Source organism: Polistes fuscatus, unplaced genomic scaffold, assembly GCF_010416935.1.
Source record: "Polistes fuscatus isolate 324 unplaced genomic scaffold, CU_Pfus_HIC Scaffold5, whole genome shotgun sequence".
Classification (NCBI taxonomy): Eukaryota; Metazoa; Arthropoda; class Insecta; order Hymenoptera; family Vespidae; genus Polistes; species Polistes fuscatus.
In genome coordinates this window covers 11,383,604-11,401,892 of record NW_025113129.1, presented here as the reverse complement: position 1 = coordinate 11,401,892, position 18,289 = coordinate 11,383,604, and the positions used below count along the sequence as shown (strand labels likewise).

Genomic DNA, 18,289 nt, shown 5'->3' with positions numbered 1-18,289 from the left:
GCATCGTCGTCTCAAAGGTATCCCCCTTTTGCAAGGAGGGAAAGGTTTATTCTGTCTCTTTCTATCTCACGTACAAGCGTCGACTGAGTAAGTAGTACGAGAAAAGGGCTCCCCGCTCTGGAATGAAGAAAGAAAAGAGGAATAAAAGAAGAAAGAAAGAAAAGAGTAAGAAGGCCGAGAGACAGGTGCATCCTTCTCGACGCAAGGTGTGAGAGATCGCACCCATCTTCCATCTCTTTCTTTCTTTCTTTCTTTCTTGCTCGCTTTCCTTTTATTTTTTCTTCATTTTTTCTCTCTTTCTTTTTCTTTTTTTCATCCTTCTGTCTGTCCCTTTTTCATTCACTCTATCTCTCTCTCTCTCTCTCTGTTTCACTCCCTCTCTTTCTTCTTCGTCTCGCTCATATTCTTCGTTCTTTATCCCCCGTATTACCATACCTCTGAATATTCTAATTATCTGCTCTATTAAAATACATACCGCGCGATGACACTATCTATTCTAATTATCTCTATCTCATCGTTACTCATTTTCTTTCTCCGATCATTCCGAGTACGGTCGTCTATTTTTTCTTTTTCCCCCGTTCCTTTTTGCTTTTTGTAATCTTATTTATTTGCATTATTCAACATATAGTCTTGTACAAAAGTTGGGTATATCTGTTGTAAAAGTTTTTGCACAAAAAAATGTGATTCGTGTTGTTGTCGTAAAAATTATTATTAAAATATCGGATAGTTCGTCATAAAAAAAAATAATAAAAAAATCTTCTCTCTCTCTGACTCTCTGTCTCTCTCTCTCTCTCTCTCTCTCGTTAATATTTTATATGCATTTTTATGAATTCAGTTCTCTGCAACGCGGTAGTCCCACAAGGAACGCGTACTCGAGTTTGTTAGAATTATTATAAAAAAAAAATATCAAATAATTCAGCGTACAATTGTCTTGTAAAAAAAAAAAAAACCTAATAAGATATAATAAATCTCTCTTTAGTTCTTTCATTCTAAAACCTTTAAACTTCGCTACTATGCACTTCATTTTCTGCTATAATAATTACACAAAGGAAGTACACAAGTGTCATTCGTTAAGATTATTATCAAAGGAATCACAGATAATTTATCATAAAAGTTTGTTATAAAAATAAAAATAAAGTACATTATCTTCGTTTATCTATCTCTAACTCCGTCTCTCGCAACGATTTTAGTTGCACATTTATGCACTCGATTTTGTAATCACTAGTGTATGTCGTGCGCTAAGATTATTAACAGAAGAATAATTTATTATACAAAATTTGTTATATAAAAATAGAAAAAGAACACAAAAATATATTATCCATCTCCCTCTCTCTCTCTTTCCAACCTTTTAGGTGTACTTCTATGCACTCACAAGTTTTCTGCAGTAGTAGTCACACGAAAAAGGGACATCACGAAAAGGGACACGCGAGTGTCGTGCGCCTGTGTGTTAGTGCTGCCACTCAGTGGTAGGGGAAGCAACGATTGGACGCCAGCACCACCACCAGCACCACCACCACTACCAGCACCATAACCACCACCACCATCACTACCACCAACGCCACCGCCGCCGGTTCTGCAGCCGCCGTTTTTGCCGCCGACGACGCCGTTCTGCTCTCCTCGGCGAGTTAGAAGCCGATGAGATCCATCTCGTCAGTTGCGCGGCGGACAGCGTTCAGAGTGTTGCGCTTCGCGAGTGATGCACCTGCATTAGGTGATTGCTAACTTTATTTCATATCTTCTCTATCTATCTATCTATCTATCTCTGTTTATTTTAATTTCGAGATCGTTCTATTTTAATTTAACGATTAATTTTGACTCGTCGATTCGATGTGACTGTTTTCTACGACAAGTTTATTTCAATTGAAATATCAGAGAAAATTAATTACGGAGAAAAATATTAATTGGAAAATTTATCGAGTTAATAAAAAAGTTGATAAAAAAAGAAGAAGAAGAAGAAGAAGAAGAAGTAAGGAGAAAATAAAAATGTTTATAATGGTGTATGTGAAAGATTATTTCGTTGGACCGTTATTAAATAGAAAATAGGGACAAGAATAAAGCTCCGTTAGCAGCTTAGTAGTGTAGAAAAAGATAGTTTATAAAATAGAAAAGAAAAAGAAGAAGAAGAAGAAGAGAAAAAAAAGGAAAAAAGAAAAAAGAGAAAAATCTATTATAAAAGAGTAGGTGGATATGATGTGATACTACTAACAAAGGGAGAAGAAGAACAAGAAGTATAGGGATCGTTCGTTAGTTCCGATCGAGCAAGAACTCTTTTTATCGTGTGTTTTTCTTCTTTTTTTTTTTTTCCGCGCGTGATTTTACAACGACGACGCGCCGGTTGGGAAGCAAGCAGCGAATGGATCGGTTGCGGTGAGGAGAAGGAGGAGGAGAAAGTAGGAAGGAGGTGGAGGAGATTGGTGATCCACGAGAGGAATAGTAGCTAGCTAGACAGCTAGCTAGCTAGCTAGCACGCTCTCTTTTTCTCTTCTCCCGTTGATTTTCTTTGAATACTTGAGATAGAATAAGAGCGTATATACACACACGAGCAAGTGCGATCCACCGGAAGTGTAAACAATCTGAACGGTAGGCACGCCTGGGCGCATCTTGCCTCGCCTAGTATCTCGTCCTCGTCGTTATAGTAATAATAATAGTAGTAGTACTAGTACTAGTTGGAAGTTAAAGTTGCGTCGTCGTGCACGGTGCATGGGCGTTCGCGCGTTCACGAACGGAGGAGGAAGAAGAAGAAGAAAAGAGGAGAGGAGAGCCTCGGCTCGAACATGACTCGGTCGGCGATCCTCGTCGTCGTGTGATGAGACGAGGAGTGCCCGCTGGAGAGGGCAGGGAGTACGACATCGGTACCGACCTAGGAGGAGGAGGAGGAGGAGGAGGAAGAACAAGAAGAAGAAGTGGTGGAAGGGAAAGGGATAAAAAGAGAAAGACGGAAATAGAAGAGGAGAAGGGGTCGCCAAGATGCGTCGAAGAACTCAGGGCTGCTGCAAGCAGCATTTCTACAACAACAATAACAAGAAAAACTACCACCCTTACTATTATCTCTTGCTGGTCATAGTACTTTGCTGCCAGCGGTACCACCACGTGCTCGCCGTGACCAGCGAGCTGCCGCCTAGACTCGACATTCCCGAGTATTGTTCTTGGGATTCAAGGCAGGACGGAACTCTTACTTGCATTCATCGCTATCCAAGCAACGATTCCTTCCGTACTAACTTCTCTCAAGCAACGAGCGAGTACGTGACCTCGGTTAACGTTATATGCGAGGACACCGAGCCCGAGTCGATGTTCGATCCCGCCCTCGAGGGCGGCGTCCTCAACGTCGACGGTCTGTTACATTTATGGCGACTACGTTCGTTAAAATTAATCGGTTGCAAGCTAACCCATTGGCCGGCCAAGATTCTCGGTGGCTTGAGAGATTTAAGAAATCTTACGGTGAGAACGTCGATCGGACGAAAGACTAAGTATAGCTTGGAATTGGAAAGTGGGGCCTTCGATTCAACACCCCAGATCGAGAAGATGGATCTTTCGTCGAATAATATTTGGCAAATACCGGAATATTTGTTTTGTCCGTTGACGAATCTGGTAACGCTCAATGTCTCTTGGAATACGTTGAAGGATATCGCTGAATTGGGATTTAGGGATGTCAACGAGAGATACTCGAACCGTCAACACGAATCAACACCCACGCCATTTCCTTGCTCCCTTGACATGCAGTCATTGGATGCTTCGAACAATCAAATATCTGTTCTGCCAGCCTACGGTTTCTCTTCGCTGAAACGTCTAAGGATTCTCAACCTGTCGAATAACGCGATCTCCATGGTGGCTGACGAAGCGCTTCACGGATTGAGATCTCTCGAGACCTTCGATCTGTCCGGCAACCGAATAGTAGCTCTACCGACGGACATGTTTCGGGACGCTACCAAATCCCTGAAGGAGTTGAGATTGCAAAATAATTCTATCAGCGCGCTATCGCCGGGTCTCGTAGCCGATATGAATCAACTCGTTGCTCTGGACTTGTCGAGAAACGTATTGACGAGTACCTGGCTCAATTCGGCAACCTTCTCGGGCTTGATTCGTTTGGTTCTCTTGAATCTCTCTCACAATCGAATCACCAGGCTCGATCCGGAACTATTCAAAGATCTTTACACGTTACAAATCTTGAATCTACAGCACAACGAAATCGAAACGATACCTGCCGATACATTTTCACCTATGAGCAACCTTCACACCCTCGAACTCACGCACAATCGCTTGACCTACTTGGACGCTTATTCCCTCAACGGCTTATATGCTCTCTCACTTCTTGCCTTGGATTCAAATATGCTCGAGGGAATACATCCTGACGCTTTCAGGAACTGCTCGAGCATGCAGGATCTTAATCTCTCGGGTAACAACTTGGACAACGTGCCGGTCGCGGTAAAGGACATGCGGATGCTGAAGACCCTCGATCTCGGTGAAAATCAAATTAGAAGTCTCAGTAAGCCTGGCTTTCGCGGTATGTCGAGTCTCTACGGATTGAGAATGATCGGTAACGAGATCACGAATGTCACGTGCGAGGATCTTACGGAACTACCGGCCCTGCAAATCCTAAATTTGGCCAGGAATAGAATCGAGTTCGTCGAGGACGGCGTATTCTCCGCGAATCCTGCCTTACAAGCGATACGACTCGACAGCAACTTACTGCAGGACGTGTCCTCGATATTCGCGGGTGCGCCGGGACTCCTGTGGCTTAACATGTCCGACAACATGATCGCGAACTTCGACTACAAGTATTTGCCGGAGAAATTACAGTGGATGGATCTGCATAAGAATTTTATCTCGGACCTGGGAATCGCGCCACCGGGTATGAGACTGCAAACGCTCGACGTCTCCTTCAACCAACTTACGAGGATATATTCGAGTTCCATACCGGATTCCATCGAGTTGCTCTTCGTCAACGACAATCTCATACATACGGTCGAGCCTCAGACCTTTTTCGGTAAGACCAATTTGACCCGGGTCGATCTCTATGCGAATCAAATCGTCAAGATGAATCTCTCGGCTCTCCAATTAACTCAAGTACCCGAAACCCGCCAACTTCCCGAATTTTACATCGGCGGCAATCCCTTCATATGCGACTGCACGACCGAGTGGTTGCAACGAATCAATACCTTGTCGCTCAGACAACACCCCCGAGTGATGGATCTCGAGTCGGTTTATTGTCGATTACCGTACGATCGTCGCAAGTCATTCATACCGTTGCTCGAGGCCAAACCTTCGCAATTTCTCTGCACGTACAAGGCACATTGCTTCGCTCTCTGTCATTGTTGCGACTTCGACGCTTGCGATTGCGAGATGACGTGCCCAACGAATTGCACGTGCTACCACGATCAGTCTTGGTCCGCGAACGTCGTAGATTGTTCGAGCTCGGGTTACAAAAGTCTACCCGGTCGATTGCCGATGGATGCAACGGAAGTCTACCTCGATGGGAATAACTTTGGCGAGTTAAACTCGCACTCGTTCATCGGCCGTAAGAATCTCGAGATATTGTACGCGAACGACAGCAACATAATCGCGATCCGTAACCACACGTTCAGCGGACTGAAGAGATTGCTGGTGCTCCATCTGGAAAACAACAAGATAAGCGTGCTCAACGGCGTGGAATTGATGCCGTTGGAGAATCTAAAGGAACTCTACCTGCAGAACAACCTTCTAACGTATATCGACAACGGTACGTTCCTGCCGTTACGTCAGTTGGAAGTCCTCAGATTGGAAAGGAATCGTCTCGGTACATTTGCCCTCTGGCAACTCGGTCAGAATCCCTATCTCGTGGACGTAGGTTTATCGAGCAATCCCTGGAGCTGCGAGTGTTCTTACCTGGAGCGTGCTCGCGAGTGGATGTCACGGAATCGCGAGAAGATCGTCGACTGGCCGAGCGTTAGCTGTTCCCTCGGTATACCGATTACACTGCCGGCGAACGGATCGGCCGTAAATTGCGCGGCATTAACCGGCGGCGGGACTAACACGGCGATCGAGACCCGGCCGCTCGAGGCTTATCTGCCCCTATTACTGGCCAGCGCTTTGTTGATCTTCGCCATGGTGGCTTTAGTCTGCGGAGCTTTCAGACACCGACGTACTCTGAGGACATGGGCGGCCAGTAGATGCGGACTACGTGCTTGCTACAAGACCGCGGCTTTCGAGGATCAGGAGAAGCCCTTCGACGCGTATATCTCCTATTCGGCGGTGGACGAGGCCTTCGTCTCGACGATACTCGTGCCCGGTCTCGAGAGCTCTTATCGATTGTGCCTACACTATCGAGATCTCGGTGCTGGGAGCAACGTCGCCGATGCCGTCGCCGAGGCAGCCGACTCCTCGCGGCGCACCATTCTCGTACTGTCGAAGAACTTTTTGCGCGGCGAGTGGGCGAGATTCGAATTCAAGGCGGCCCTGAGGGACGCCCTCAAAGGGAAGGGTCGCTCGGTGATATTACTCCTCGTGGGCGGTGTTTGCCCGCGCGATCTCGACGCCGATCTCAAAAAAGAGAATCTCCTCGCACACCGTCCTGGTATGGGGAGACAAGATGTTTTGGGAGAAGCTAAGGTTCGCCATGCCGGACGTCTCTCTGGTTTCTGTTTTGGAGAGACCCCTGCCGTTACCGCCCCCGCCCCCGCCGCCGCCCCTACCACTGCCACACATACTGCCCTCGGCGCACCATCAATGGACGTAGACCCGTCGCCGCCACCGTTGCCGCCACCGTTGCCGCCACCACCGTCGTCCTCCTTCTCTTAGGTAAGCTCTCTCCACCCACCCACCCACCGTCTCCCTTTCATACCCCTTCATACCCCCTTCATACCCTTTCTCTCTTCCTCGGAGATTCCTTCTTCCACGAATTACGATTTGCGATTGACTGTGCGAAAGACAGAGAGAGATAGAGAGAGAGAGCTTAACATTTATTTTACACTCGAATATGAAAAAGTAACATCAACGAATACGACGATACTCGAAAAATCATCTACGATAATAAAAAGAAAGAAAAGGAGAAAGTATATATGTATGTGGTGTCTGCTAGTCAGCTTATTTCAATCGCGTTTCCACTATTGTTAACGCGCGTTCACCTGTCTTCGCATTTTCTCTTTTTCTATCTTTCTTCACAGACCATCGCACCCCGGCATAATTGCTCCGATCTAAAACGTACATCATTTATAAATGACAAGCTAACAAGATCGTAGAGCCGTGCCATTTAACATTAGGTACTAGCTATACTCTGATTTAACGTCGACACATTTCGCGCCATTGTTCGATCGGTTCGAACATGAATGGGGGTGATTCCGTGACAGGGACATAACGCACGCGCGGAAACATATGGCTCGAAGAGGAACAAACTAAACGAGAATAGAAAGAATCCGGACGACAGTTGAAATATATTCTCTTTGATAGAAAATTAGAAACGTTTCGGTGCGTTCGCGCACAATTACACGCGTGCGTGAGTGTACGCGTTGCTCGCATTAATTCCCCTCCACCCCACCCCCCTAATCATACTCGAAATCATTTAACGATTCGTTGTAACGAAAAAGTTGCCTTTATTGAGTACCACACCAAGAGAGATTAAGTACACGTGTGCGTATGTATATATGTGTATTCCGTGTGTGTTGAAAACGAGAGAGAGAGAGAAAGAGAGAGAGAGAGATCATTTCCGGTACGTTTTGTGCGACATTTACGTAACCATCGTCACGAAGTCATATCGAATATGTGACACGGTAGCTGGTTAAATTTTCATGAAATTCGTATACGTGTGCGAGTATGTGCATGTGTGTGATGAGTTATATATATATATATATATACGTGTATGGCTACTTGGTACAAGCCATATAACAGTTCTCGAATGAAATGAATTGAAACAAATTATTTTAAAGTTAATGCAAATTCCAAATGCGTGAGCTCTCTCTCTCTCTCTACGTAGCGTATAGCGTTAACGTGATTTATTTTAGAGAAAAAGAGAAAAAGAGAGAGAGCGAGAGTGAGATTATGCGAGAGAGAAAGAGAGAAAGATATTGCGATGAATCGATGGTGGTGTTCCCTGAGCGCCGCCCTCGCGAACGAAATTTTTCTTCGAAAATATAACGCGTGTACAAATATGTTGTACATACATAATATGTGCAAGCGAACGAACGAACGAACGAACAAGCGAGCAAGCGAGCGAGCGAGCGAGTAAATGAACAAACGAACGTACGAACGAACGTTATATATACATATATACACCATAGATAAAATCCTTCTGTTTGCTCTCTCGAGATCGACAGGTTTCCTCGAGTGTTGTTCATTCTTAACAAACTCCCCCTTACACCACCCCACCCCACCCCCGATTCATCTTTGACCGAACTAGCGCGAGAAAGAGTTCGGGAATTATAAATAAAATATACTGCGATAGGTGCAATTTGTTGTAAGAAAGTATTACGAACATTGTATATACAATTCTGTACATATGAAAATGAAAAAAAGAAAAAAGAAAAAAAAAAAAAAAAAAAAAAAGAAGAAAAATCAAGAACACGCTATTGTGTAAAATAATAATTTATTCGTTATTTCCTAAAAAAATCTACCTGTGTTATTATTTATTTTCTATACATTCATCAATCTTCTTCCGGTCACAATTTCTCTCTCTCTCCTGTGCATATCCTTCTCATCCTCGTCCTATTTCAGCCTTAAATCTCTTTTTTTTTTTTGCTTCCACTTTAAAAGTTCATTCATTCGGATATATTATAAGTTTAATAATATCGAGATATCTAGTAGAAAAAAAATAAAAAAAAGGAAAAAAGTTAGTTAAAGTGTTTGTTAACTTTCCTCAAGTTCTTTGAGTATATTCTTGAAAGAAAAGTCGAATTTTTTAAATCGATTCGCGAGATATTAAAAGATAATCTTCGGGACGCGAACGAATGAACGAACGAACTAATAAGAGGAAACGATCAAGTAAAGTAAAGAAAAGAAAATAAAAGAAAAAATAAAAGGAAAAATAAAAATAAAATAGAAATAATCGAGTTTGAAAGTGGTAGGCGTGTAGGATCTTTTAGAAAGGACTTTAACTCTTAAGTCTCGAGTGGGCATATCGGGGTGACGCGGCAGGGGTTTGTAGAAAAGTAGATGGGTTGAGGATAAGGGAGGGGGGAGGAGGGGGGGAAGGCTAAGGGGTGAGTGGACGAGGTGAGCATTGTTCCCAAGTAAAACGTTCTTTCGCGGTCGCAAAGCTTTTTATATCATCGTTGGCTTGCATTTGTTGAAGGCTTTCGCTCTGTTACTCTTCTGAAACACCTCTCTATACCTGTATATAACGGGTGAGACATTTAAAAACGTGCTACCGGAATAATTCGATTGTTATCGGAGATAAGTAAAAAAAGAAAAACTACGTTTAGATGAAAATTACTCGGTTTCGAGTTTAACGTAATCCCATGTAATATCAGTGAATATTTACGTGTTTTATTTGATTTCTTTTTTATCTACAAAATAAAATTATATAAATAAGGAGAATAATATAGGAAAACATGGAGCAGCTCGACTGTATGCGTTTTTTAAAACACCTTATTGGATTGTGCGTAGAAAAATACATCATTTTATTTAAAAAAGAAAAATAAAGTTAGAGAGAGAGAGCCTTTGTGTTCATCAGAAAAAGAAAAACCATCGGAACCGAGTAAATTTCGATTGACACATTTTTTTTCTATCACCAATTATAATCGATTTATTCAGTTGGTCCGTTTTAAATGCCCCTACCCGATATATATATATTTTTTAATAACGACGCTATAGCGGTTGACGTAAACGGTGTCGTTAACGAGACGTTAGTTCCAACATCGAAGGTTGGAAAGCACGAGAAGGTGAAGTCGTTCCAATGACTACCAGTTTCAACCTATTGCTATATTCTCCAAGTTAACCCTTTCATTTCATACGAATCTGACACTTGAGAGCTTATAACATAAATTCAACGTGATTTCTATTCAACGATGATCGATCGATTCAAAATCCATAAGGGAATTCAAATATTGACAATATTTCTCGTCACGTCTCGTATTTCTACTATATTCGTTTTCTCTCTCTCTCTCTCTCTCTCTCTCTCTCTTTTAGCACTTTCATTTCTACGTTACTTTGATTATAATTGCATTGATCGCGTATCATCGCACGTTGCACCCGTACATAAATTTTGATTGCTTTTTCTTCTTTTCTCTTTTTCCATTGTATTTTTTTGTTCTTTTTTTCTATCATTTTCATTACCTTTTTTCTTATTTTTCTTTCTTTCTTTCTTTTTTTGTATTAATTTCATTATTACGATCAATTTATATATGTACAAAGTTACTGGGCAATATTAATAGGATCGTACAATAAATGTTATATGTATTTTGTAAATTTGATTGGTTAATATTACGACAAGTAATTTCATTTATTCGAAAGTTATTGATTTAGGAAAAAAAAAGAAAGAAAGAAAATAACGAAAAATTTATCTCTATTCTCTTATTTTTTAATTACGCAATATCGTTATAAAAATATTTGTATTTAATAATAATAACAAAAAAAAAAAACAACCGAACGAATATAATTTCAAGCTCGCACGAACAAAAAAGGGAGATCACGGTTAGAAATATATTTTGTTGATTGCATATCGACGCATCTGACATGAGAGAGGTGTCCCTTTTGCACGGCGCGTAACTAATCGATTAGGCTTATAAAATCGCATGCTCCGTATCGATATCTTTCAAATGTTACGAGCTAGGAAAAAGAAATTCGTCGCGAGTTTGTCGGGACGATCACGAGTCGGGAGCTTTCGAAAATACCTAATCGATTCGATCTATTCGATTTTTCGAGCGTGACGAGGAATCAACCGACGGGATGGAAAAAGAAAGAGATATGTTGGATACATGATATGATATATAGATATAGAAAAAAAGGTAGGGGAAAAACCGAAAGTCAACGTCATCGGAGAATGAATGAGTCACGTGATTTGAACGTAACCAAATGGTCGTTGCCCTTTTTCCATTTATCCACAGGGTTACGTTAGTTCGCCACGCTCTGAGCAAGATTAGGAAAGTCAATTGATCCAAAACGGAGTTGTTCTGCAATCCCTGTCTACGATACTTTACCCACCTACTATTCCTAGTAGCTTTTCCCTCAGCACACTGAAATATCCAAGCTACCAGTAACCCCAACATCCTTGGTCCACATTCATCCCTCTCTCTTTTACTCCCTTCTCTCTTGCACACACACACACATACACATACTCTCTTTCTATCCCCGTCCCTCTTGGTTCGTATCAGGTGGCCCTTGGCCAAATGTGCGGCTCGTCGCGTTAACTTCTCGTGACACGCTTCAGTTTCAGGCATGGCTGAGAGTTCCACCAGCATCGTTGGCCATGTCGCAACTCCGAACGAGCAAGCTGCTTCAAACCTTTCGGGTATATTATACTTGAGTAACGTTGCTAACGATCAGTTGGTTAAAAAAAAAAAAAAGTACAAACAAAAAAACAAAGTAAAATAAAATACATAACGCAAGAGATGAGAAAGAAGAAGAAGAACAAGAACAAGAAAAAATATATTTAACAAATGGATCTTCTCGAAATAATTGCATCCTCGTTGCCGAACTTGTTAGCGATAAATTGTATACGGTGTTGCTACCTAAATTTGTTTTCACATATACACACACTCTCTCTTTCTCTCTCTCTTTCTTTTTATATTATTTTTCTTTATTTCTTTCTTTCTTTTTCATTCATTTTACCACGAGAGAATGCTTAGATGTTTTTCCGTTAGGAAAGTAAGTTAAAAAATATATCGAGTTCTTCTCGTACACGGGGATAGATAATACAAACGTAGTAGACGTAGTTATGTATGTAATATACATGGCAGAGGGAATGGATGTTGTCAGTATGGATGAGATCGGTTCTTTATAAACGTAACGCAAATGGATATGCACTGTAAGCTGCCTAAGGGAACTCTGTTCAATGCTCTTTCTCTCTCCTTCTCTCTCTCTCTCTCTCTCTCTCTCATTCTCTCTGTAGAAGGAAAACATCATCGCGTTTGCAGATGTGAAAGAAACGATCTCTTTCTCTCTCTCTCTCTCATTCTCTTTCTTCCACTTGTATTCTTCGTCTCTCTTATTTTTTTGCCGAGCATATCACGTGATTTATCAGACGACCAACGATAAGTCGACTCCTCGAGAAACCGGAACTCGTTGGCTCTGCCAGTAGAAGAGAAGAGAATCCTCTTCTTCTCTTCTTATTCTTCTTATTCTTATTCTTCTATCTTTCTCTGTCTTTCTCGTTGTGTTAGTCGGGAAACCGGGCGACGATGATGATGAGAACAGGAGGTGGAGCGAGTGTCAATAGGGTTTCGTATCCAGCCTCTGGCGATGCGAAGAAATGGATCGTCACGAGGATAAAGGAACGAACTTGTGCAGGAGATAGAGATAAAAAGAGAGAGAGAGAGAGAGAAAGAGAGAGGAAAAGAGGAAGAGAGGGAGTAAGCTTCAGCTGCTTTCTCTCTTTTAGACGAGACAGCTCTCTGTCGTTTTTAGGTATTAAAGATCGAAAGAAGGGTGACATCAACGTGTTTGATTATCCACGCAATAAGAGATAGAAAGAAAAAGGGAGATGGAAAATTCAAAGAAGCGAAGGATGGATCCACTCTAGCCCGAGACGTTTGTCAAACGTCCTTTCGTAGATTGGTATTAAAGTAATCCGCGTTGGTGTGTGGTGTATCGTGAAAAATGTAAGAAGATTTAAGCGCTGGCTCTAACTCTGTGTCCACGACCAGACTATTCTGTGAAGAAAAAAAAAGAAGAAATATAAAGAAAGAGAGAAGGAGAGAGAGAGAGAGAGAGAGAGAAAGAGGTATAGACTAAATGAGTAAATGAAAATGTACAGCTCGCGTGGGAGGTTAGTGGAGTTAGATTGTAGCGAGAAAGATTAGTCTGAGTTCGTCGATCGAATGATCTTTCTTTTTCTTCTTCTTTTTTCTTTTTATTTCTTTTTTATTTTATCTTCTTTCTCTTCCTTAAGACTCCCTTTCTCTCTCTCTCTCTCTTTCTTTTTTTTTCTTCTCTTCTTGAACAGATAGACGTTACGTTGAAGTAATATACTTTCGTCGAACCGATATTAAATGTCTTATAGTTTAATTAATTAATTATTACAATTAATTTTCTTTCTTTCTCTCTCTCACTCTTTTCGTTTAATTTTTACACTTTTATCAAGGAGTAAATTCAAAATTACCGAAATGAGTTTTAACGAGAACCGTTAATGAAAGTTTGTGTTTAACGTAAAGGGATTTTCTTACTCACTATCTATCCATCTATCTATCTATCCATCTATCCGTCCATCTGTCTATCTCTTTGGACTGCTTGTTCATCCTCAGCAAGCTCCACTTAAACGAGGAGAGTCTGCTCTTTACGCTTCATCCGTCGTCGGCGGTTTTCTTTACGAACCTTCTTCTTCCTCTCCTTCTTCTTCTTCGATCCTCGCATCAAACCCAAAACCAAGAAATTTCAGTTAACCGGCGACGGTGAAAGTGGTCGCTAATGGCCCTACGAAAGGTTCATCATTCCACCTTTTCACTCTGCTCATCCTCCTCCTCCTCCTCCTTCTCTTTCTCCTCTTCTTTCCTCTTTTTACTTTTCCTCGCGAAAGGGAATTCACCTGAGCCCTGGATACTTACAGACTTTCTTAATGTCTCCCTCTCGGTTAATACAGGTGGTAGTAGAAAGGTCTGAACGAAACAGTTAATATACCTGTGGGCTGACTGCTCCTGGTTGCTTCTGCTCTTCTCTCTGATGTAAGTTACAGTTGTTTCGTGAACGAGCAACGAGAGATGTGACGATGAACAGGAACAAGAAGAAGATACGAAGATGAAAACGAACAGAACAGGACGACCACGACAAATGGCTTTTTCTCTTTTCTTCTTCTTCTTCTTCTTCTTCTCAATCTGTCTCTTTCTTTCTTTCTTTCTTTCTACCTTTTCGTCTTTGTCCCGTTCTCGACCTTGCATTTTCTGCAGGCGCTCGGCGAAGAAATTAAAAAGAGATTTGTACGCTTCGTGGCTACCACCAGCACACCTCCTCAACCACCACCCGTTCTCCCGTCCCCCCCCCTTTTTTTTACTGGTACCCTTTCTAATGGACGGCCATTTCGTTATGGTATGCATAATTTTAAAAGCGGACCTATTACGACCAATGTCTGTCTCTGTCTCTCTCTCTCTCTTTCTCTCTCATTCTCATTCTTATTCTCTCTCTCTTCCTTTCTCTCCCTTTCTTACCTTTTTTTTCCCTATCTACTCTAATCGTTAAAACGCAAGCCGAGCCATTTGCGGTGCTCGGATTTTTACTTCTCCTTCTCTCTCTCTCTCTCTCTTTTTCTTTCTTTTTTTTTCTATTTCTTTCCTTCTTTCATTTCGTTTCGTTTCGTTTCGTTTCGTTTCGTTTCTCTGCCAGTACGCAAAAAGTCGGCTCCTTGGTAAAGTCGTAAAATGATCTTGAGGGAACGAACAAGTCCAAGATATTGCTGAAGATCGTTCGAAAAAAAAATATAATAAGAGAGAGAGAGAGAGAGAGAGAGAGAGAGAGAGAGAGAGAGAGAGAGGGAAAGAGCGGAAGAGAGAAAAGATCAGTTGAAATATGTTCAACCGTTTTCCATGGAAAATTTTTGCGAGAATTTAAAGCACGTCGTACCGATAATCGAACACGTTTCCGATTGGGATTATTAAGAGTGGGAAGCGTGCCAAGGCATTCTCAACGAGTTAAATAACATACACATTTATATATATATATATATCGGTGTTAAATCGTATAATTCAGTTAATTTATGAAATAACAAGGGTTTACATGAAATAATAAAAATAGTTTTTGGAAGAGAAAATATATAAAAAGAAGTTTCATTATTACACTTGAACTAATTATTTAAAGAAATATCTTGGTAATGTATCAATATATCAGATAATATATCAGTAACGTTCGAACGATTATCAATATTTTGGTAATTAAGCAACAAAATTTTATGTTGTATTTTATACTAATATTATAAAAGTGTTTACTTAGGTATATTATATATATAGGTATATATGTAGGTATATAGGTAACTTTTAGAGTCAAGGAAACTAATTCTGTGATATAATTCAAGTAGAAATTTCCCTCGTGTTAAACTAAACGCAATCATTAACTCAACGGTACTTGCGTTATTTGGAGTAGAGTAAACAGCACATTAATTGCAATGCAAGTAATATCGATTGCCCTGGGTCTAACAGTGTCGAGAGTTTGCTGCGTGCGGAAACCCAATGATTTTATAGAGGAAAAAAAATCCCCAATAAAAGAAGAAGAAAAAAAAAAAAGGAAAACCTCGGAATCTTGAGGAAAATATCCTCTAATTAATGATGGCGTCCAACGTTTGCCCGACTAACATTAATACCACTGTTGGTATCGTTCGGAAAAAATAATAGCAGGTGATCAACATTCTGTTAGACGATATATTAACTGCGAAAAGTTTTCTAATTTTTTTTATCTCACCGTTACATTAATACAATTAATTTTCAATTAAGAAAAAAAACCAACTGTGTACCGTTAACATCAGAGAGACGGTAAAACAGTGACCTCATTTTAAAATGTTTGATATTCTTGAGAATATTTCTCTAGAAAAATAACGAAAATAATAATAATCGTTGACGATAAATTTGTAATTATAAACGAATAAATAATCGAATAAAATCAAATTTCCATTTGAATATAATCGAGTAACAATGCATATCAAATTTCTAATGTACGTTGTCAGTCGTAAAAAAATTGAAAATTAAAATTGTATGCAGGTGTCGACATATGTATACTCAGGTATATTACATCCCGAGATTGGAATGGTATCGTTTTATAAAAACACGAAAGGGGGAAAACAAAAAGAGAGTGAAAAAGAGAAAAAGAGAGAAAGAGAGAAAGAGAGAGAGATAGAAAAAAGAGGATCATTGTTCGTCGTCGTTGTCGTCGTCCTGTAACAGCGAAATGTGCTTCCGTTCGAAAAGACGTCAGAGTCGAGGGTTGCATCTCGCGACCATTGTCAGGTAGGATGTTGTCAGCACTGTTTTACGAGCTTTAGTACCACGAATGCCTTCAAAAGTGGAGAAGGCCTCCAGGAAGCCTATAGAGAACGGGTTCGCAACGTTCGCATCCTCGAACGTTTCTCAACGTTCTCCTATTTCTCTGCTAACTTTCCTCGTTATTTCGTGAACCTACACTTTTCAAGATTTTCCTTCCTTCTCTTTCTTTTATTCCTTCTCTCTCTCTCTCTCTCTCTCTTTCTCATAGTTTTCTTCTTTCGTTTCAACGCTATTGTGCTCACCTCTTTTGCACGAATCACTTCGAAAAGCCTAGTAGTCAGTCCCCGATGTATAAATGTGTATCCTCGAGCCACGGGAACGAGGCTGAAGGAAACGGCTCTTAAATAGGCCGTCCGAGGAAGGAGGGGGTGGGAAGGAGGGGGGCTTCTCCCATCTTTTACAATCTCTGTGGAATCCTCGCGAAGTCATCTCATTCTCTCTCTCTCTCTTTCTCTTTCTCTTTCTCTTTCTCTTTCTCTCCCTTTTTCGTTTACTCTTTTTCTCGTTCTTCTTTTTCATGCTCAGTATCCGTAGCTCTCGTGTCCTCTTTCGGTGCAACCAAGCGTGTTAGTAAAAATAAAGTCTACACAAGCATCCACTTGGCTTTCAGCCGAAGTACAGAAGAAGCACCTTCGTTTTCTATCCTTCTTTTTTTCACCTTGTTTTTTTTTCCTGTTTTTGTTTTTACTCTTTTTTTTTCCTCCTCATTCTACTACTGCCATTACTACTCTCACAGGTTCGCGGTTTTCGTGCGTAATGTTTTTGAATAGATCGTTCAAAGACGCACGAGCGAGAAGGATTGAAACCCTTTCTCTTACGCGTTAATTTTTTCAAACACCATGAAGACCATACAAAATAATACTTATGAAAAGTCTCCTCTTCTCTCTCTCTCTCCCTTCCTCTCTCTCTCTCTCTCCCCTCCTTCTTTTTACTCGGCTTATTTATCTATCGAGTGTCTAACCACTCGACTGGAGCTAAAAAAAAGAAAAAAGTTTCCATTTAGCTTCCTCTCGGTTAGGAGGGGAAGAAGAGAGGTGGGGTTCAGAGGTTCACGCACTCGACTGAAGATTTATCTTTAACTTTTTTTTCCCCTCTCTTTTCTCTCTCTCTCTCTCTCTTTATTTCTATCTTGTATAAATTCGAACGTGTTTCTTCCTGATGGTAACACGATCTGCAAAAATATATGACAATAAAAAAAAGAAAAAGGAAAGAAAAAAAAGAAGTACCTAAAGTAAAATCAAACCGAGAAAAAGTTTTTTACACGTTTATGACAAAACGATCAAACTTTGGCCCTGGATTGGAGAGGGGGACCCGAAAAGGAGATCCTTTCGATCGTGCAAATAAAGTTGTTAATTCAAAATACGGAAATTTTGCTCGCGCTAGGGTGAAAAGGGGATAAAGAAGAAGAAGAAGAAGAAGTAGAAGAAGAAGAAGAAGAAGAAGAAGAAGAAGAAGAAGAAGAAGTAGAAGTAGAAGTTGAAGAAGAAGAAGAAGAAGAAGAAAATTTTATCTTGGCAAACCTTTTATAAGACTTCCGTTTACATTCTTATGCAGCCGATGGTGGAAGTTTGGTGACGGTCGGAAGGACGAACACCCTTCTCCACCTCCTCCTCCTCTTCCTCCTCCTCCTTCTCCCCCTTCACCTCTTCTTCTTTCTCGACACCCACTCCTCGTTCTCTCTTCCCTATCGAATGCGGTTTCTCCGTAAAGATATTTTCTCGGAAACGCTTCGCGTACATAAAGTGTAACTCAGGCGAGGAGCACTGCCGACGAAAAGAATCTCAAATAAGCCGGCGACGCGTTTCAACCCCCTCGACCCCTCTCCCAACCCCATCTCCCCACCCCCACCCCTTATCTCCGCCTCCTTTTACAATATTTTACGATCCCCGAGCGAATTTCGCGAAAGTCGCTTCTGACGGTTCAATCACCTCTCGCCTAGTGGTTGTAAAAATAAAACTCATACCTATCCCCTCCCCACTCTCTCTCTCTCTCTCATCCCTCTCTTCTTCTCTTTATTCAAAACATAAAAAAAAAGAAAGATAGATAGAAAGAAAGATACTACGGGACGTCTTCCCAATTCGAAAATATTTTCAAACAGATCGCGTTACCTTGAGAGAGTGAGAGTGAGAGCGAGAGAGAAAGATAATATAAAGTGAGTGTTGCTGACAGGGTGAGTTTCACGCTTAATGCTTTCTTCCAACAGC

The 18,289-nt window shown here is 41.1% G+C and overlaps 1 protein-coding gene across 4 annotated transcripts in view; it reads left to right on the top strand.

Annotated features, from left to right (window-relative positions):
- Positions 1-1,547: 1,547 nt before the first annotated feature.
- Positions 1,548-18,289, top strand: part of LOC122522652 (toll-like receptor 6) — an 88,313-nt gene continuing 71,571 nt past the window's right edge. For 3 of the 4 annotated variants that reach the window (XR_006305119.1, XM_043643885.1, XM_043643887.1), the window contains exon 1: positions 1,548-6,774. Coding sequence is in view for 3 of the 4 variants with exons in the window: in XM_043643885.1 (XP_043499820.1) it covers positions 2,968-6,774 (3,807 nt within the window). In the remaining variant the exon portion in view is untranslated. Of the gene's footprint in view, positions 6,775-11,335; positions 11,656-18,289 lie in introns of those variants that run through there. The other variant, XM_043643886.1, reaches the window with a different exon arrangement.